The 21,725-nt window shown below is 43.7% G+C and overlaps 1 protein-coding gene and 1 long non-coding RNA gene across 3 annotated transcripts; both read right to left on the reverse strand.

Moving 5' to 3' along the window:
• Positions 1-4,300: 4,300 nt before the first annotated feature.
• MESD (mesoderm development LRP chaperone) lies at positions 4,301-12,043 on the reverse strand. Its single transcript, XM_052672513.1, is given in 4 exon segments — positions 4,301-7,023; positions 7,026-7,261; positions 7,984-8,216; positions 11,851-12,043. Coding segments are annotated over 4 exon segments (672 nt in total). The 5' UTR covers positions 12,016-12,043; the 3' UTR covers positions 4,301-6,985.
• A 2,118-nt stretch (positions 12,044-14,161) lies between these two features.
• Positions 14,162-21,044, reverse strand: LOC128075608 (uncharacterized). 2 transcript variants are annotated; one of them, XR_008203916.1, is made up of 4 exons: positions 20,856-21,044; positions 19,898-20,019; positions 19,093-19,278; positions 14,162-16,474 (listed from the first exon to the last, which is right to left on the reverse strand). It is a non-coding gene; the product is annotated as an uncharacterized LOC128075608 (long non-coding RNA). The 2 variants fall into 2 exon arrangements; XR_008203915.1 differs by lacking the exon at positions 14,162-16,474 and adding an exon at positions 17,394-17,582 and having other exon boundaries at positions 20,856-21,043.
• Between the last annotated feature and the right edge of the window lie 681 nt (positions 21,045-21,725).

Raw genomic sequence — 21,725 nt, forward strand, 5'->3', positions numbered from 1 at the left:
GTCCTGGTGTCCTCTCAGCCCCATGTCTCTCACCCTATAAGCACTCCCCTTGTTGCTGGAGGCAGGGGATGCTGTGGGGTGTGAAGGGCACTGAAAGGAACCCTGCTGCTGTGATCTGTCACACCACAACACAATGAAGAGGCTGTTGGTAGAAACTCCAGCAACACTGGAGTTGTTCCATGCCTGTGCTTCTCTAAGCTCCCTAGCAACTCCTTCACGTTATAACCACGGATATCTGAAGTTCACACCACTATTAACAAGGTTACCAGCACCCGAAAGACAAGAGCTGAAAGCAAGAACAGAAAAGCAGCAGGCCCTCTCTGTGCATACAATAGGGAGGATGATTAATATCCATAAAGCAATGTGAAATATGTAATAGATTGGATATTCGTGAGATCTCACATGAGATGGCACATGGAGCCACATTGCCAGCCTCTGCCAGCAGCACTGCAGGGGCTGCAGTGCCTTCAAGTGCCTCAATCCATATCTATGTCCAACACCAAAAATAACCCATTTAAAAGTATCTATTTATTAGAATTATTACTATTAATTTAAGTGATGGTAACGACCTGCTTTTGCTAAAAGAAACATCTATAGCTGCAGTGACACTTATAACATCAACAACAAGGACAATGCTTTATTAAGTAGCATTATACTGTTCCACTGTTCTGTTACCCTTAGTGTGAAGAAGTTTCTTCTCATATTGATGTGGAACCTCCTACATTCCAGCTTGCACCCATTGCCCCTTGTCCTATCATTAGATGTCACTGAAAAGAGCCTGGCTCCATTCTCCTGACACTTCCGACCCTTTACATATTTATAAATGTCAAGAGGTCACCCCTCAGCCTCCCCAAGCTAAAGAGACCCAGCTCCCTCAGCCTTTCCTTCACTCCCTTAATCATCTTTGTGGCTCTGCACTGGACACACTCACACAGTTCTTTGTCCTTCTTGAAATACCAGGCCCAGAACTGACACAGTACTCCAGATATAGCCTCACCAGGGCAGAGTAGAGGGGAAGGACAGCAGGGTAGAGGAAACAGCACAGTGCTGGGTCATGATCATCCTGCTGTTCACCAGGGCTCCCAGGTCCTTTTACCTTATGCTGCTCTCCTAAAGGTCAGTCCCCAGCCTATACTGGTACCCAGGGTTGTTCTTGTCCAGATGCAAGACTACACTTGCCCTTGTTATATTTCATTAAATTTCTCCCTATCCAATTCTCCAACCTGTCTAGGTCTTGCTGGAGGGCAGCACAGCCTTCTGGTGCATCAGCCACACCTGCCAGTTTTGTGTCATCAGCAAACTTGCTGACAGTGCATATATAAAATACGTATCTTTATATAAAAGTATAAATATAGCACTGGTTCCAGTACTGACCTTGGAGGGATTCCACTGGATACAGGCCTCCTACTAGACTCTGTCCCATTGACCACAATTCTCTGGCTTCTTTCCTTCAGCAAGCTCACAGTCCACCTCACTACTCAATCATCCAGACCCCACTCTCAGTTCAGCTGCAAGGATGCTGTGGGAGATGGTGTCAGATGCTTTACTAAAATCCACCACATCCATATCCACCACTTCACCATCATCTAGCCAGCTGGTTAAATCTCCAAAAAAAAAAAAAGGCTACTAGGTTGGTCAAGTATGACTTCCCCTTAGTGAAGCCATGTTGACTGCCTCTAATGACGCTCTTATCCTTGATATGCCTGGAGACAGCACCAAGGATAAATTATTCCATCTCCTTTGCAGGGATGGAGGTGAGGCTGAACTGGTCTATGGTTACCTGGGTTCTCCTTCTTGCCCTTTTTAAAGACTGGAGTGACATTAGCTTTCCTCTAGTCCTCAGGCACTCCTCCCATCCACCACAACTTACTTAAGATAGTGGAGAGTGGCCTAGCAATAACTTCTGCCAGCTCCCTCAGCACCCGTGTGTGCATCCCATCAGGACCCATGGATTCATGGATGTCCAGATTGCTTAACTGGTCTCTAAGCTCATCAACCGAAGCAAATTACTTCATTATCCTGACTTCCTCTGGGGCCTCAAGGTACATGCCTCTGCAGAGCAGCCTCCAGCTGTGTAGACAGAGACAAATAAGGCATTTATATCTGCAACATATTTGAAGAAGCCCTTTCTGTTGTCTTTGACCCCTTAATTCTAAGGAGGCCTCAGTTTTCCTAGTTGTCTCACTACATCCTCTGACAACAGCCTTATACTCCTCACAAGTGGCCAGTCTTTCCTTCTGTAATCTGTAGGCTCCCTTCTTCCACTTGAGTTTGCCCAGCAGTTCTCTGTTTGACCTTGCAGATCTCCTGGCTGCCTTCCTTGACTTCCTACCTGCTGGGGTGCTCTGATCTTGCCCTTGAAAGAAGCAGTCCTTGACTGCTATCTTTACCTTTACCAAGTACCCTGTCCCATCGTATTTCTGCTAGCAATTGCTTGAAAAGGCCAAAGTTGGCCCTTCTGAAGTCCAGGGTTGTGATTCTGCTTGGTATTCTGTTTCTGCCACATGAAATACTCAACTCCACCATCTCATGGTCACTGCAACCAAGGCTGCCTTCAACCTTCACCACTTCAACCCATTACTCTCTCTGTTAGTGAGAACAAGATCCAGCAGCTGTCCTCTCCTAGTTGGTTCATCCACCATTTCCATCAGAAAAGTTATCATTAATGCACTGGAGGAACCTCCTGGACCGAGGCTGGATCGCTGGCTCGTGGCTGGCTTGAGTATGCCTTCCAGCAAATATCAGGGTAGCTAAAATCTCCCATGAATACCAGGACCTGTAATTGTGAGGCTGATATCAGCTGCCTATAGAAGGGCTCGCCAACTTCCTTGTCCTGATCCAGTGGCCTGTAATAGACAACCATAACATTATCAACCAGGCCAGCCTGCCCCTTCTCACCCACAAACTCTCAACTTGCTCATCTACTCCTGGACAGTACTCAATGAATTCTAGTTGTTCTCTCCCATAGAGAACAACCTTGCCTTGCTGGTCTGTCTTTCCTGTAAGGAACATGGCCATCCATGACATTAGTCATGTGACCTGTCCCACCATGTCTCTGTAATTGCCACCAGATCATAATCTCCTGCCCTAACACCGATTTCTGACTCCTGCTTATTCTCCATGCTACATGCATTCGTGTACAGGCTCTTTAGGGAGCAAGCTGAGCACACTGATTTCAACCCTAAGGAGAGGTGAAGCACCCCAGTCTTTATCAGTACTAGAGTGCTGCCCCACCAGTGCCAATCCAGCTACAACTCCATCCCACTTTGAATCTAGTTCAAAGCTCTCTGAATGAACCCTGCTGATTCCTGTCCCAGAACCCAACCAGCAAAATTGTTAAGAATTAGAAACATCACAGCACCAGTAAAATGGATCTGTAAAAGCAGAGGCAGCTCCATGGCTCTCTGCATTGCTATAAACATGCCATGCAATCAAGGAAAATTCTGAAAAAGGTAAATGCTCCCTCAATTAAAAAAAAAAAAAAAAAAAGGAAACGAGCCACAGAAAGAGAAGAAATATTTCCTGAGCCTTATTACAAAGCCCAAGATAACAGCGGCCAAATATCAAAGAGAAGTAGGCTGCCCTGTATCTTAATGGAATGTTATTTTATGATTTCCTTTTTGAAAAAGAATTTTAAAAATTTAGTAATAGTGACAGGGACCTTTTTGAAACCAAAGCTGACCTGGCTTCTCAAAGAGAAATGCTTTGACAGCACAAGTGAAAACCAGAAATCCTGTTGGCTGCAGAGCTGCTCAGTGTGTCACAATAGATAACAATGGAATTTAAAAAATGTGTCCTTCACTTAGAATGAGAGAGCAGTGCTGGAGACAAACCAAAAGAGATTTTTTCCTGCTGGAAAAGATGCAGAAGATGACCATGTAGCAGATAAGATAGAGATAAAAGCCTGCTAACAGCTACGGTTTCACAGTAATCCTATGACACTGAAATTTATTACATGTACCTCTTAGTGATGTAGTAATGACCACAAATCGAATTCTCACCTTTCCAGAAAGAAGCATTTACAATGCTTGAATGTCCTAAATAATAACATTTAGTCACTGCTGAGGGTGTTTTGTTCCATATTTAAGCACTAGCATTCACTTGTTATACAGGCTAGCTAGGTCTTCCATGTAGCGTAAACATCAGCTTTGCTTACTCACTTTGCTCCATAAAGTTAGGTCTCCAAGAATAGGGAATGCACTTGTTCTCTTACAGCTAGAAATATAAATTAGAAAAATAAATACATTCAGTAGAACAGATGAGGCATATGGTATACATTAGACTTAGTTTGAAAATGAAATCAGATGCTTATTCCAATATTTTAATCAATAAAATCAAATGAAAGGTTTTCACAAAGTATGACATTTTCTGTAGTAACATTGCCAAACTATCTTCTGAGAATGGCAGCTGGGTTAAAATACAAAGATAACCCAGCAAATTTAGTTGTGGCATTAGAACAGAGAAATAATTAAAGTGGAGTAGAGAAAGGCAGAAATTTAGTTGTCATGACAGCAGGCTTTTTTCCACATATCTGTGTGTAGAACTTAGATAAGGAGGCAAGAAGTTATCATCTCCAACTAAACAAAATCACCTTCAAGAAGCTCAGTTTCAATATGTATATATATGCAACATATATATACACACATGCATATATATTGTGTTTGGGTCTCTTCAATCAGTACAACATAACACTGCTTATATAAAGCTGCACCAGTCCAAGCGCCATGGTCCCAAAGACTTAGAGAGAAAAATCAAATGAGCCATTATTTTTAATTTAAAAAAAAGTGGCATAAAACATGACTTCATTTGGCACACGCTAATTACTCAGAAACAAACAACTGGTCAACAGGTGTGCTGAATTTCAGCAAAGCTTCCTCCACCCTATTAACCACAAAGGGAAGAGACCCAGCCTGCTGTAAACACAGCCTTTCAACTGACTACAACAAGCACTGATTCTCAGAAGTTGGACTATAGTTACAGGGTAGTGATCAACCCTCCTCCTTTGCTTTGATTTTCTATTATTTGTTGCATTACTTAAATACTTAGCTCATTAAAACCCAGTTTGAAAAAAACAAAAAAACACAACCAAAACTCAAGCCAGAAAGAACAGAGCATTTCCACTCGTGTGATGACAAACTGAATTGTCATCTTGGTACCATAGAGTTGTTGTAAAAAGAAAAAAAAAGGCAATAACATTTCACATATGCTTATCTTCTCAGAAGAAAAATTCTTAGACAAAACAGAAGGTACCTGAAAGTGTTACAACATGTTAAGTTAGTTATGAACAAGAAACAGACTGCACATCTCTCCGCAGTCCAATATCCAAGTTCCTAGAGACCTACCTCAACTCCTGAATGCCTTTGGATTAACAGTGGAATACAAAACCAATATGTGACTTTCATTTATCCACTCAGACAACTGTTTAGCGAAGTGTGGCAGGAAAGATTTCTTGAATTCATATGCTATCACTGGAAGTAAGGAAAAATGATTGTCTGGAATTTTTATCAATATCAGTTAGTCCTTATGAGTAACTAAAGAAACCAAAGGTTAGTTTTCCTCCCTGAACTTCTAACTAAATGCATCATTATTTAAAATGTTTGACTACTCAGTGAAGCAATAAGTTTAGTGACATCCTTTTATTTTGGAACAAGCACTCAGTAAGTCAGCTTCCCTCTTTTGATAATGAGATATTCCACAAGAGCAACCATTATGGTTCAGTTAGGACCTTTCACCCAAAACACTTGGATTTTAGCACCTTATAAAAAGAGTGAAAGTAATATTATCTTGGTACTATCGAATTGAGACAGTTAATACTGTGCTCATCCTCTGAAAAATTATGTGGACCACAAATACTGGGTGCATTTAGTCCTAAATAATAGAAGAGGAAAAGGAAAGCACAGCTAACCCATGAGTTTGCCTGAAAACTGATGGCATTATAATAAAACCTTCCTGACCGCACAAAGGCTTTCGAGGAGAAATGAGACTTGCTCTCATACATCAAGGTTCACGTTATTTAAACCACTGATCATTCACAATCAACCACAGCACGCTCAGGAATTTACAGAAAAAAATTAATCTGCTTATTAAACATCAGTAAGAGATATGTCAACCTCGAAGTTTAACTCTGCACTGTGACTAATGTTTTTACAAGGATTCAAGCAAACCATTAGCACAACAAATTAATTCCAGAGTTAAAGCCGTATCTTCTAACTCACTGTCTAGATAATGGGGTACTGTTCTTTGGCAGCAATAGCAACTTGAATGCCATGAATGTGACTTTTCTTTTCACTCTAACACTGTCCACGTTGGCTTTGTAGCTTCCTTACACTCAACTGCATCACATCTGATGGGTACAGAATCTCTGTACTGATTTGGAGTGCATTAGCTGAGTGTCTGACTAGCTTCTATTATGTATCAAAGCACTTCTGTGGATTTTCAGTGACAAACAGAAGAGTTTTTGTTTACAGAAAAGCAGTCTAACCAAACCCATCTCAAACCTGGCCATTTCAGACATCTTTGGCCACCGTAACATTGTTCTTGGCAACTTAAGTCGTTTTGCAAACTGAGAGTGGCAAACTGGCTTCCTAAAGTATCTTTCAGCAAGAAGCCCTGCAACAAGGAACCAACAACCAACTTGCAACCCCAAGACAAACAGGAGCTACTACAGATTAACACTGGTGTATTCTGAGACTCCATTCCTTCCTCTCCACCTATGTTCATAACCTCAGACATAGGTCTGTATGTTAACTTTGAACAACAACAAAAGCATAAAGAATTACAAACTAAAGTAGTCAATTGCTGGTATTAAACATTATCGTTTCTGTAACTAAACGAACAGCCAACATTAATAAGTAAACATGTGTATTTCAACACAGAAGTCTTTAAACCTCAGTAACATCTGCTTCCTTCCTTCTCCTCTATAAAGCCAGAAATTGTAAAGAAAATTAAGTTTCCCTTCAAGGAACAGAGCACTATTCAGTCTGGTTCATGCCTCTGTCATAGGTCTTCTCTCTGTTTGGTTGCACGGTTGTCCTCTTGGCTGCTTTTAGATTTCTTCTCTGCATCTTTTTTCTTCTTTGCTTTCTCAGGTTTGGTTTTGTTGCTTCCTTTCTCACTTCCATCTGCTCCTTTGCCCGGATAAACCTGGCCTTCCAAAGTAACATCTGCACACCTTTCTTGACTTATCAGGAAGTCTTTGATCTCCCAGGCATAACCACCATCACGGAGCATAAAGATTGCACGATTTGAGCCAACAATAAACCTAGAGGAAAGATGCATAATTTTTCTGTTAGTTCTGTGCTTTTCCAGTGCTAAAACGTTTTATTTCATTCAGAGCTCCTCCGAGACAGATATCCATCTAAAAGCAAGTAATTGGTCTTGCTGTTTGGAGATGTGGACGAGAACAGTTTGCTAGCATGGAAGAATAAAAAGTGTTAAGTTTAGAAATAACCAAGTAGGAGAAAGTATGAAGAAAACGCTAGAACTAATTTGATGCTATACAAAATCCACTGATGGGCATGAAATCTGATTTATTCTCTCACTGCAAACGTTCCCAGTCTCAACTCAAGACTGCAACATTCCAGTTTCAAAACCATCCACTCTCTCTTGGACAGAAATCTTATTTTTAGCCAGAGGAACAAAAACCCTTTGTGGTTACACATCTTATGAGTATGGATGTCTTCCATCAACATGAAGGCAAACTACTGCAGCTAAAACTGAAAAAAAGCTGAACCATGAGGTAAAAAGAAGCTAGACTATATGCAAACCACAAATAAGTGTTAAAAATATTTATGCACTAAACCAAAATTTTTCTAAAGTGACTTAGAAGAAAGACAATTGTTATATGAACTGACACAGCACAAAGAAATAGTAGGAGTTGATAGAGCTAGAGAAGAGTACAGGATCAACAGTTGAAAAGACTTCCAGGATGAAAAAAAAACAAGAGATCTGAGCAAAACTTTACCCTTGCATACAACAGCGTACCTCTGTACATCGTAGTTGGCGTTGAAGAGACTTCCCTGCCACAGACTAGTAATTTCTTCTGTCTCTTTTTCCGTGGGATTTCCTGACACTGTGACAAACATCATCAAAGTCTTCCCTTTTTTCGTCAGTTTCAGGATGCTTTCAGGCTTGCCTGGATCAATTTTTGAGAAATCTATTGGTGCTGGAGGCCTCTTGTGTTCAGGAAGATCCCCCTCCTCAATGTCATCGTCTTTCTATACAGAAAAGAAGGATGTGTTAAAATTAAACTGTTGAAGAAAATGTTCTTTTCAAAAACTCACCACTGTTTAGGGAATAACTCTGCTTTGATAAGAAAGCACTCAGTAGTTTGAAGATGGAGACCCCCGCATGAAAAGAAACCGTGAACTTTGCCTCAGGATAAGTCACTTATAAACCCTCTCCTGAGAGCAATGCACATTCTCACTCCAGCAGGTAAAATCTCATTTTATCACATACTGAGAAATATTCCATCCTCGTGGCTGATCCAATACAAACCCACTAGGTGCTTCGTAAAATAACACCTTTTCCTTCAGTTTCATGGAATTTTATTAAGCACACCATGTACCTTTAAATATAGAATCTCACACAATTGAATCATAAATGTTCTGAACATGGATGAGCGAATTATTAACCGCACCTTCTACCAGTCTGGATAGCAGGAATAGCACAAAACCAACATATTCCACAGCTTTGAAACAGAAAGACAGAAACAATGTTTACAAATATTCCCTATACAACACAGAAATTGACTACAACCTCAACATGATGATATATATTACCTATTTTACCCTTAACTATTCAACCAAACATCCATAAAGAAGTATTACTAAAGCTTCAATTGAAATAAGTGGTCAAAAGATCCGCTAAATGTCACTTCCCTTGATGATCCTGCACAAACTATCACATTTTTATTAATCAAGTTAATTACAAAGTAAAGGACAGAAAGAAAAGTGTAACCCTTCGCTTTGCAACATCTAGCAGACTAATTCATTTAAATGCTAATGTGAGGCTTCAACAGCAAAGCAATACATACAGTAGCAACCTGTTCCTTCTCTCTCAACCTCATCTCATAAACTTCTCTCACCAACATCTTGGATTTTTATTTTTAAAAGGATCTGCAACATATGCCATCCACATCCATAGTCCATTAAATAACCATAGCTCAGATTCAAGCCTGAGTAATAATCTGTTTTAAAGGACATGTTGTTTTAATAACAGAGCTGAGAACCTGGTCCAGGAGTTGTTCTGTTTCCACCTCCTCTGGACTCAAGGCTGCTGGAGAGGCCCTTACCACGAGGGAAATCTCTACATGGCAGAAACCAACTGCACTTTTCCTATCACAGAATCACACAGAATCACAGAATCACCTGGGTTGGAAGGGACCTCAAGGATCATGTAGTTCCAACCCCCCTGCCTAGCAGGGCCACCAAACATACACATTCAGATCAGGTTGCCCAGGACCCCGTCCAACCTGGCCTTGAACACGTCCAAGGACGGGGCATCCACAACCTCCCTGGGCAGCCCGTTCCAGGGCCTAACTACTCTCCTTGTGAAGAACTTCCCCTTAACATCCAACCTAAATCTTTCCTCCTTCAACTTGGATCCATTTCCCCTAGTCCTGCTGTTGTCAGCCCTTCTGAAGAGTTTACTCCCCTCCTGGGTGTAGGTTCCCTTCAGGTATTGATAGGCTGCAATGAGGTCACCCCGCAGCCTTCTCTTCTCCAGGCTGAACAAGCCCAATTCCCTCAGCCTGTCCTCATAGGGGAGGTGCTCCAGCCCCCTGATCATCTTAGTCGCCCTCCTCTGGACCCTTTCCAAGATCTCTACGTCTTTCTTGTACTGAGGGCTCCACACCTGGACACAGTACTCCAGGTGGGGCCTCACAAGAGCCAAGTAGAGAGGGACAATCACCTCCCTCTCCCTGCTGACCACCCCTCTCCTGATGGAGCCCTGGATCCCATTTGCCTTTCGAGCTGCCAGAGCGCACTGCTGGCTCATGTTAAGTCTCTCGTCCATCAGGACCCCCAGGTCCTTCTCTGCCGAGCTGCTCTCAAGGACCACTCCTCCCAGCCTGTACGGGTGCCTGGGGTTCTTCCGGCCCAAATGCAAAACCTTGCACTTTGCTGTGTTGAACCTCATTAGGTTCACCCAAGCCCAGCCCTCAAGCCTGTCGAGGTCCCTCTGAATGGCATCCCTTCCTTCCACCGTATCAACCGCACCACTCAGCTTGGTGTCGTCAGCAAACTTGCTGAAGGTGCACTCAATTCCCTCATCGATGTCATTAATAAAGATGTTAAAGAGCACCGGTCCCAAGACAGACCCTTGGGGGACACCACTTGTTACCGGCCTCCACCTGGACATAGAGCCATTGACCACCACCCTCTGTCTGCGGCCTTTCAACCAATTGCTTATCCATCGGGTCGTCCACCCATCAAATTCACTTCCCTCCAATTTGGAGATGAGGATGTGGTGGGGGACCATGTCAAAGGCCTTGCTCAGGTCCAGGTAAATGACATCTCTCGCCTTCCCTTCGTCCACCAATGCCGTCACTCCATCATAGAAGGATCCTTTCACCTCTCTAACAAAAGCAGTGACTGAATAGAGCAAGTGCTGTAAGTTGTGTAAGCTGAAGCTCCCTTACTGATGCGTCTTGGATCAACAAGACTTCAATATTAAAACCTTCTAACACTGGCAAGCCCGCACTGTTCCAGCCTGCTGAAAGGGCACTCAGAAACCTGGAGAGATTTTCATAATAAGTTTGTTTGCTCCCACTTTGGTGCTATCTAAACAAGCTTTTAAAACATTGAAGATTGCAACGAAGTCTCTAACAAAAATTGTTCATAGGGAAATGTAGTTTCTGTCCTTATGGCCACAAAAATAGAAAATATTAGGAGTCTTAATCTACTGAAACCAAGGAAACTTGGCTCTGCACAGATCCGTGCCCTATGCCCCCTCACTCCCGAGCATAATTCCTACTCTTATCCAAATCCATAATGGCTCCTTTGTTTCTCTTATCCCACCCCTTCAAGCCAATTAAGCCCTTTCTTCTTTATGCTCCATCCACCCCACCCTCAAGTCTTTCCAGTCCCCTGTAGGCATCCCAACAGCTACTAGAGAAATGCCACACAGCCGACCATCAGAATTGTTGAGCTCCCACTACCATTAACTTGTTGCTCACATGGCTGTTCATGCATGTCCTCGGCTGCAATGCCAAGCCGAGCTGCCCAGCCACAGCTGCACACAGTACGTCTGCGAGCAATCGTGCAGCACTCTGTGAAGTGAAACAGAGACCTCCAGCTACAGGGAAAAGAGCAGAGCTGCTGGCCACCCAGCTGGCACAGGACATGAAGCAGGAGAGCCCCAGAGGCACCAACCCTTCTGTCCAAGCAACGAACTCACCACCTCAGACAACCTTTCCTTTATGATTTGCCCTACTGTGCCAAATTAAGCTGAATTTGCCCACTACAATCATTTTATTTATTTTTAGCAGCCAGGACTATCTGCTTCTTGCCTGATTAATAAAAGGTGAACTTTAGCTTTTTAGCCGTTTCCTTTAAACGCTGTCTCCATTTTCCAAGAAAACACCTTTCTACAGGGAGAAACCCGCACCACTCCACGTTACGGCACAGCTCACCGCCGGCCTCGCGCAGCCGCCCCTCCTCCGCACAGCTCCGGCGCACGGAGCTGCTCCTTTCCGGCAACCCCAGCCGCGACCTGCTGTCACAGGGTCGCCTGCACCCCCGGGCAGCCCTACCGCCCCGCCAGGCCGCGGCCATGCCTGGGAAGAGCCGCCCGCTCCTCCGGCCGAACGTGGAGACCCCAGCGCGGGCCCCCAGCCCCGCCCCGCACCTCCCACTGCTCCAGCAGCCGGGCCATGTCCGCGTCGTTGTAGTCCCGAATGTCTTTCTTCTTGGCCGGCCCCGCCCGCCGCTTCCCCTCCGGCTCCTCGGCGCGGGCCGCCGCGCACAGCCATAGCGCCAGACCCAACGCGGCCCAACGTGCGGCCGCCGCCATCTTGTCCGGTAGCAGGCGGGAGGGGAAGGAGGGCGGCGCGGCCGCGTGAAGGGGCGGGGGCGCGGGGAGGAGGGGCTGCAGACACGGGCGGCGAGGGCGGGGGGAGCGGGGAGCGGGTGGTCGGAGGTCTGAGCGGCTCCGGCTGCGGAATGGCTCGGTGCTGTGCCACGGACCAGCTCCTGAATAGAGAGCGGGGCATTTGTTCTTACTTGTTAAGGGGATGGCGAGGAGCTGTGTGCATCGATGGCTGTGACGGGAACCGGCCCCGCGGCTCTGTCTTCTAATCCTATCTCAGCAACATCCGTTTTTTATTGGAAGATCTAAAAATAAAGCTGCTTTCAGTAAAGTATAACTCCAGAGCACCTGAGCACCACACGCACACGACTTTTTCTTTGTAGATACTATTTTTCCTCTTTTCCATTATCCAAACGGATCACACAGATTAACATCTCTATAGGCCTATTCAAGCCTTCGTTCTTTCCTCAATACAAGTCACTTAATTATAAATATCGCAAGCTTTTGCCCTTGGGACATGGACTCCAGTAAGCTCGAACACGGGAACAGAAGGAAGCATGAGAGTAACCGCAGAGTTGGTACAGAGCGGGGCAGCGGGATGGACTCCACCCAGCGAACATCCAGCGCAGTTCTGTCACTGCATCCAGGCCTGAGGCAAAGCAGGAGCCCGCTGCGCTGCTGGCACAGAACAGCAGCAGTAATTAGACAGGGGTGTGGGTTTGGGATGCTTTCTGCATCCAGGACTTCTGAAAGGATTAAGGCCCTGATGGGAGATGGCTGCCAAGGGCTCGTGCAGTAGTTAAAAACGGAGTCTCCAAGCCTCAGCAAACAGTGGAGGGGATGGGAGGCAAGACTGCAGTGCCTCGATAAGCAACCACCCTTCTCTGCAACCTCCATCCTGCAGATTATTGTTTTATTATGTTTCAGAAACACCACCAGTACAGTTGAGAAACAGGAAGCTGTTAGGCCATAGCTATTCATGGAGCTTGTTAAATATACAATAACTGGAACAGGGTTTTAGTCAAGTGCCTCTCACAAAGCTGTCCAGTAAGTCACTAACGAGCACATTTGCTCAGTGCCTTCTCATTGGGTATAACAAATATCATATATACACTACATCCCACAGTCCTATGAGGTTTTAGTGAAGTATGTTCCTGCTAACTTTGTTATTATTGGATCATGCTTAAATTCACTAAAATAAAAAAATATATCAATTTTAGGAATGTTGGACTAAGCAGTATAAAAATACATTTTTATTGAATTTCTACTGGGAAATATTTTCAACTGTTTTCTGTTATTAGAGCAAACCAGGCCAACTTGACATTCATTAATGTCTGGTGCGACATTCACATGCAGATCTAAGGAGTAATCCAATTTCCTTTGTTAAGTGAACAAGAAGTACAGTTTTCCAGCATGGCACCAAACAATCCTATGTATGTCATACATACAAAAGCTTTAACTTGAAAGGAGGGTTTTTCATGCTTACTTCTAAATTTGCAACTACCAAGCAGCATTCTGTGCTCAGGAAGAACTTGTTTAAAGTACATATGCTCTCCACAGAGTCAGAGGCAGTTCAAACACTTATTCAGCCTTTCTTTATACTCCATTGTTCTTTCCTGTACAAGAACAAAAATCCACACAGCTAGAAATACATATCACTCACACTGAAATAAAATTGAATTTTTTTTTTCCACTGAAACATTTGTTTCATTCAAAGCATCTATAGATGCACATAAATGTTTTTTTTTTCCTTAAGCATTCTTATATTCCTTACAAGTTTTCATAGTCTTAGCAGCTAACATTATTATGGTTACAGTACAGAACATACCTGATAACAAATGGCTACTGTCATTGTAAATTGCAAATACAAAGTGTTCACTGCTTTATTTTGAAAGCCCCATTTGTCACGTCAGGAGACGTTTCAAGCTGTAGGTGTCATTTCATCTTCTAAAACATACGATTTTTATCTTAGTATTTTCAAAGATAACATTACAATTCAATAAGAAGTGCAAATCTACCTCCCCCTCTTGATGTAAAATGTTTTCACATGGTTGGGTCAGGTTGCAATTTGAGAAGATTCAAGCTGTCCTAAATTTCTGCTAATGAAGTTTGGGATTCTCTGTCCTGTTGCTTTTTTTTTTTTTTTTTTTTTTTTAATTTTAAACGTAGGTGTTAATTTTCCAAACTGTATTTCTGCAAAATTTACTTCCTGTCCCTTTATTTATCATGAGTTAGGAGAACACGCGTATTTTTTTAGCTGCCAAAAGCCCTTTCAGGTCCTTGGGGGTGGTAGGTTTTCGTATGCAATTTTCTATTTTAGTGTGGATGCTCATTCATCATAGCTTACTTTTCCTTGCAAATAACTACAGTAGGGGAAATATGCATGATCTTAAAGCTTGTCCCTTGACAGTTAACCTTGGAAAGAACAAACAACTTGAAATCATCAAGGAAAGGAAAGGGCAGAGCTGTCTTGGGAGGACATACAGACAATTTAGAGATTAAAAGGAACTAACAAGATCAGAAGATTAGCCCTAAGCATGCAGAAGGGAGGAAGAACACAAGGGCTACCTGCTATCACCATATTCCACGTCTGGAAGAAGTAATTCATTTTAAAAACTCTTCTCATACAAGAGAATGTTTAACAGTGGCTCAAATGAATGAGGTGTTGCAGAAGGCAGACTACTGTAAGCAGTTACTTAGAATAACTGAAATGATTAAGGTCTGGTGTGCAGCTGTACTCTGATTGCAGTCAGATAGTTGTTAGAACTTCTTTTGCACCTACTTGCTTAGCAAAGGACCATGGCAATACAATGTTAAATAATACAGAAGAATTGGTCAGTAACAGATGCCAGAAAATTTGAAGCAAATTTGAGATGACCAAACATTCAGAGCACTCTTACTGCTTAAAACATTGTCAAATATTTTACAGGGTGTCAGGGTATTCCAAGTTACTTGAAGTATAACATTCAAAATTAGTGTTTTAATAGGTGAAATTAAGGTTAAGTACTCAAAATTCTCCCTTGCAAATGTAATCTAATGCATGAGCTCTCATGCAAAGACAGTGCATATGTTAAATCAGACTTGTACAAACAGCCTGCTCAGGCAATAACCTGAAGAGACCTATACATGTTCCCTTTAAAAACAACAAAATATTTCTACATCTCAAGAAGAAAATATGCTTTTTAGTATAGAATATGCTGTCATCCAGAGCAAAAATAAATATTTGAATGATTCAGAATAATTTCAGTCTAAATTAAGGCATAAAACACTCACTTGCCATTCAGTAACACAATAAACATTTCTGTTCTGGAGCTAATCAGACCTTTAATTGCTGGATCCAAGTTAACAAATTCTCCCCAGTCAGGGTAAATTAGTGTGATTTGGATATAATTTGTATATTATAAATTACAATTTATGGACTGAATGGAGATGCTTGGCAATGACACATGGGCTTTATAACTTGACCTATCTGATCAGGTGGGGGGGCAGAGGGGGTGGGGTATAGCATCTGACCCTCTTGTCAGCATCCACAGAGCTACACACTGATCTTTAAATTCAGAAATACCACTGAATGTTCCTGTTAATACTTGTCTTGCTGCACAATTTGCTAGAAATATGTGCTGGTTAAAACTATGTATTGTTATACAATTTAAAGTTACCCTCTTAAGGAAAGAATTACATTAAATCAATGTCAAGGTTTACACAGCTCCCAGAGGAATTCTATTTCTAGTCTAATCTCCACAATCTAAGTGAAATTAATTTTGTGGTCCCAATTTAGTATTAGGTTTACAGGTCACTTCTGGCACCTACATCCACTGTAAGTAATACATCACACAAACTTCTGATGAGTTAAAGCTGCTGGCTCCTCTTACAGACTATGTGGAAAGAAGTGTAGGATCAGAGACTGTAAAGTAATCTTACAAAAACATCTATTAAAATTCTCTTGTGACATATATTAAAAAGGAGTGGAGTTTATTAAAAAAAAGAAAGAAAAAGCCCTTCTGCGGAGTATTACAGCAGCAGGACTGAACACATTACCAAAAGTGCAATTCAGGAAGGGTGGGCCCTTGCACATTTTGTTTGAAGTACCATATTCTCCTTTGATCTCAAACACATACAAAGAAAACAACCGCCAGACAAACACCTCAGACCAAAGACACTGAAGGGAAGGTCTGGGATTCCTGTTTATGCCAGACCACTCTTACCAATGGCATCTACCCTTCTTCCATTAAGTACTTACAAACCTGTGCCTGGTGCTGCTCACCCACTCCTGGAGGGGGAATGGACACAAGCAGCTGTGTTGCACCTCCTGCTCCTAGCACTCACCTTATAAAACACCCGACATATGGTGGATAACTGTATGCGTGGATGGTAGACAAGAATATGAAGCACAAAGCCATTAATAGCTGTTTTATTGGCATAAAACATGGCACAACCTTCCATCCTGTGAAAAGACAAGTTTTTTTACCTGCATTTTCCTTATCACAAAAATGTCTTTTTTCAATTTCAATGTACTAAATATCCATATTAGCAGCAGGAGACAACCAATTGATTATATATGGTAAGTGGTGAGAACAGCTGTACAATAAACAGTGAATAAAAGAGAACAAAATAAAACCTACTTTTGCTGTATTATCGTTCAGTTGCAGCAGCTAGCCCGTATTTTAGGCATAACTGATATTTACCATTATTTATGCAATATTTTTTCTTCAGATGCTGTGTTTTTAACTATACCATAAAAAAGAAAAACAAAACATCCAAACACCAAGCTTATCAGCTTAATGTCTGAAAGCATGCCCATTGTTCTATAAACTACTTAAGCACAAAATCATTCTCAAAGATGAAGAAGCAGAACTCATGCGTTTGCATTTTGTTCTCACAAGAGATAGCTAACTGTTCCCCTAGATCTCACACTGTCTTCTTTAGCTACAGGCAGAGCAGTTCTCAGGTTGCTTCCCCGGTGTATGAGCCTTGATTACCTCTGCAGATTCAAGACAGACCCAGGCCTTGCAGTTTTAGTCTCTCGTGAAGTAAAGACAGTAAGCACCAATCACAAAACACTTAGCACCAACCATTTAAGACAAAATAAATCTTAAAAACAATAAACCAGTCAACACACACACCTTCCCTTCTGTATGTCATACCTACTGCTCCAGTGCTGGCAAAAGGAAGGCCCAACTTCTTCCAGCCTCTCTTGCTAAGTCTTGCTCTGTGTCAAATAATTTCCTCTGTCAGCCTCTGCCAACATCATCCTTCCCTCATTTCTAGTTTCCAGCCTGACAAGCCAGCTGCATCCCCTGGAACGGGAGCTATCATCCTGTAATTACCACCTCATGGGTTTAGTCATACAGCTGACACAGGGAACCATTGAATTGCCTTTTATTCCTTCATCAGCTAGCTCCCTATTATGTTAGATCGATACATCCATACAGGAAAGTAATATAAAGTAGTGTAGCTCATTCTATCATAGCCTTCCTCTCATCAACATGGCCACATACAGTGATCATAAAATTATTACAACTCCGTATTGTTCAGCTATGACTCAACATTGGCTATAGTGGCAAAAAAAAAAAAAAAAAAAAATCAATTTCTTAAAAAAAAAAAAAAGATTTTTGTAAGTAATAGAAGGCACACATTGTGTGAGACGATTCATGAAAGAATACTTCAGACTCCAGTTTTTGTTGTATTAAGCACAATGCGAAATAAAGATCAATGTGACAAAAGAAGATCTATCACAAGTAAGCCAATCTTCTGTACACTACTAAGCCACGCTAAAAAAGCCTTTTAATCCTTTCTATCTGACAGTGCCTGCTGTTTCCAGTCCCACAGTGTTATTTCATTCAGACTGACAGCAAAAATCTTTCTACAGCCAAGCCTATCTACTCATTTTCATGTCTCCTCAGTCTGTACACTAATTCATGGCTGCCCAAGTCCTGCACGGCATTTTTGAACTCAGCAGCCATGAAATCAAGCAGGTATACACAAATCCTCCCAGAGACATGCAAAGAACTTAAGAAATACCCACCCCGAAAATCACTGAGTAAAATTTTCATCCTGAACAATGCAGATACATCTGCTGGGCCTTTAAGGCATATTGTAGCTGTTCCTCAGTGCTACTCAAATTACTAGACACAAGCAAATCTGTCTTCAAGGCTCCCATTTACAGTAAGGTTATGTGTTTATGGTCAAATAATGGCCTGCAAATTGTATAAAAGTAACAGAAGGAAATAGTTTTTCACTAGAGTGTCACTACATGAGGGGCGGAAGAGAACCGGTTAGTTATGGATATACTGAAGACAAGCATAAGTGGTTCCTACCCCTCCTTCCTCCTATCATCCCTTACAGCACAGATTTTTTTTTCTTTTTCTTAAACAATGTGCAGCTTGTTCTCACAATGCATTTCATAATCGTGCTACCTACTCAGGTTCACCAAAAATAGCCAAGGGCTTACTCCTGCCACTTAGTGATAATACTGAAAAAGACTACCTATAACGGTGAGTCAAGTCAAGTGGATGGAGCCAGGCTCTTAGTGGTGCCAAGCAGCAGGACAAAGGGCGATGGGCACAAACAGGAACATAGGCAGTTTCATACAAACTTCATTACTGCTTGGGTGACAGAGCACTGGGACAGGCTGCCCAGAGAGGTGGTAGAGTCCCCTTCTCTGGAGATACACAAAATCAGATGCTTTCCTACGCAACCAACCTACTCCAGGAAATCTGCTTTAGCAGAGAGATGGACCTCCAAGGGTCCCTTCCAACCTCTATGATTATGTCTATTTTCTATTTCTTTAAATTTCAAAATGCAAGCCAAATGAGATGGCTGGGTCACTCTTCATCATATATTTATATATATACAGAAGAACAGAACACTTGAGGCTACTACAGGAGCAAAATGACGTCTGGTAAAACGAATCTGGAGTCAAGCAACTGACCAAATTACAGTAATGACCACTTTTGCCCCTTGCTAATACCAAGGCTGGTAAGCAGTACAACAATCCTTTGAACAGATTGAAGAAGCTTGAGAAATATTTGCTTTATATTAAAGTTGTTACTCCTTACTAACCGCTAACTCTGGTGGCCCTTTCTGCTGCTAGGAATTGCCAAGGGTTAGGGCCTCGCTTTGTTTCTGATGTGAGCAGCTGGAATGGAGGCTTTGGAAGAACAGCAGCAGAAACTCTATCCAAATCCTGGATGTCTCTTTTGTCCTGGGGCAATGACACAAACCATATGCAGACTCCTGCGGCAGCATCTAAAAATGGAGAAGATTATTAGGTCATTTAACACCTCTTCTAGCCAGGCACGAGACCAAAGGTTTCTAAAATGAAATACTCAAACTCTCATTAAATGTAGTCACTACTCATTAAAAGAAACTAGGTTAATATTCTTATGAAAGGCATTCCTCATGCTACATAATTTCTCACTGCCTCACTGAAGGACATATCTGGAAATACTTTGCAATGCAATTCAGCTGGCTTCTGCTGCCCACTGATTTTTATTTGTCAGAGTATTCTGAAATCACTTCTATTTATAGTTTTGAAAATGAGCTGTTGGCAGCAAACCAAAATTGTTTAGGCCCAAATTGTGACCTTCCATTAAACTGCTATAATCTGATTTAGGTAAACAGAATCTCCCTCATGCTGTTACTGCGAGGAGAGATGGGTGGAGAACTGCCCATTTTCAACACACCCGCAGCTGCCTATCTGCCCTTCCATCCATCCTGGCTCTACAATAAGGGCTCCCCTCCACCCCACAAAGCATGCATCCTGTTAACCCTACCTCTCCCAGAACTGTGTTCCTCCCGCTCAGTGCGAGCAGAGAAGGCCAAGGACTCCTCTAGGCAGTGGGTGAGGAAATGTACTTATTTGTACTTGTTTGGAGATCTTAAAAAGTATGCCATTAGGTGGGCTCTCCTTGTGCCAGGGTGACACTGGTTTTGGCCTGCAAGGTCCTGCAGGTCTAACTTCCATTCACAGCAGTGTCACTCCTACCGCTGCAACAGTATGAACATAGCAGGACTTTGTGTAAACGTAAGCTGGGACAAATACATTCCGGATGCATGCTGCCTGCTATATGCATGTAACCAACTGCCAGAATTGGAAAGCCTGAATGAAAGGAGAGAAAGAGCATTGATATTTGGCCGCAGAAGGATGCGTAACAAATGCAAAATATGGATTCAACATGGACTCGTTCTTTTGGGTTATTTTGATGGGGATGTTGCACGACAGCAGAGAGCCTCATGTGTGTGACATCAATATTCTCATCACCACCGTTTACCAAATGATACATTCATTCCCCATGGACACCTTCCAGGGAACGTTAAGCCCATCTTCCTAAAACTCATTCCAGCATACTTAGTAGTTTTCACTTAATTATTTAATGGCATTTACTTGTCTGCCTCGGACTCCCTGAGCCCAGCACCCTCCCATTAACATCAATGCAACTCCCAGTGCGCTCCAGGGCAGAAACAGGCAAAGAAAGTGCTTTTTTCAGGTCTTCCCATGCACAAAGTAAACGGCAGGAAGACTGCAGTCTCCCTGCTCCATTCTAACCAATGGCAGGCGACCTTCGAACAGGGACACCAAATTCATTTCCCACGGTTAAAAAAAAAAAAGTGTTGAAGTCTCGTTTCATGCTACAAGCAGCTAAAGGCAATATTTATATGCAAATAAAAGCATAACGATGTTTATACCACCGATTACGGCTAGCAAAACATAAGACTTTTAAAGTAAACGGAAGAAAAGGAAGCCAGAGCACGGCTGCCCCCCCGTCCTCTTTCCCTCCCTCCCCCCCCAGGCCGCGCACCTGAGCCGCATACGGCCAACTCACCTCACAACGCGGCTGCTACCGGAAGATGACCAGCCCACGCCCGTCCCTCCGCTGCCATCCCCACCTCCTCCCGCCCGACGGCTGCTCTCCGCCACGCGCGGTATTTATTTACTTCGGCCCTCCGCTCTCGCCGCGTGCCGCGAGGGGGCGCCATACGGAGCGGCGGCCCTCGAGGCCGTCGCGGTCGGCGCTGCCGTCGGCCGGTGCCTGGCGCGGGCGGCGCCGTCGCGGCACGGCGCTGCTGCCCCCTCCGCCGGGGAGGAGCGGGAGGCGACGGGCGGGGAGCGGGGCGGCGGGGGGGAGGGCAGCGTTTAAACGGAGGGCGGTGACACCGCACAAAAGATTGCGATAGGCTCCGGCGAGGTTACGGCGGAGGCAACGGGGAGGGGGAGAGCCTCCGTCAGAGCCGTGCAGCGTCTGGCTGGCAGCGCCGCCACGGCCGCCTCTTCCCAATAGTTTGTCTGAGAGCCCGAGAAGGGAATTTAAAAGAACCTCTTTTCGTTTTATTTTTATTTTTCTTCCCCGGGACTTGGCGATCGGCGGCGGAACATGGCAGGAGGAGCGCGGGGCCGGGCGGGATGCAGCATCCGCGGTCGGAGCGCGGAGCCCCCGCCCTTGTTTGCGGGAAGAGCCTAAGTTGGAGCGGCGGCGGCGCGGCGGGGGCCGGCCGGGGCGGGGCGGCGGCGCCGAGCGGGCCCAGGGCGGCGGGCATGAAGCGGCGGCGGGCGGCGGGCGGCCGCGTGAATGACCGAGGCAGGAAGGAGTGAGGCAGCGGCAGAAGGAAGGGGAGCGGATCCCGCCCTCCCTCCCCAGCGCCCGGATCCGGTGGCTCTTTTAATTTTTTATTTTTATTTTGCCTTTTGCGTGGCT

The sequence above is a fragment of the Tympanuchus pallidicinctus genome, unplaced genomic scaffold (assembly GCF_026119805.1).
Source record: "Tympanuchus pallidicinctus isolate F22 unplaced genomic scaffold, pur_lepc_1.0 scaffold12, whole genome shotgun sequence".
Lineage (NCBI taxonomy): Eukaryota > Metazoa > Chordata > Aves > Galliformes > Phasianidae > Tympanuchus > Tympanuchus pallidicinctus.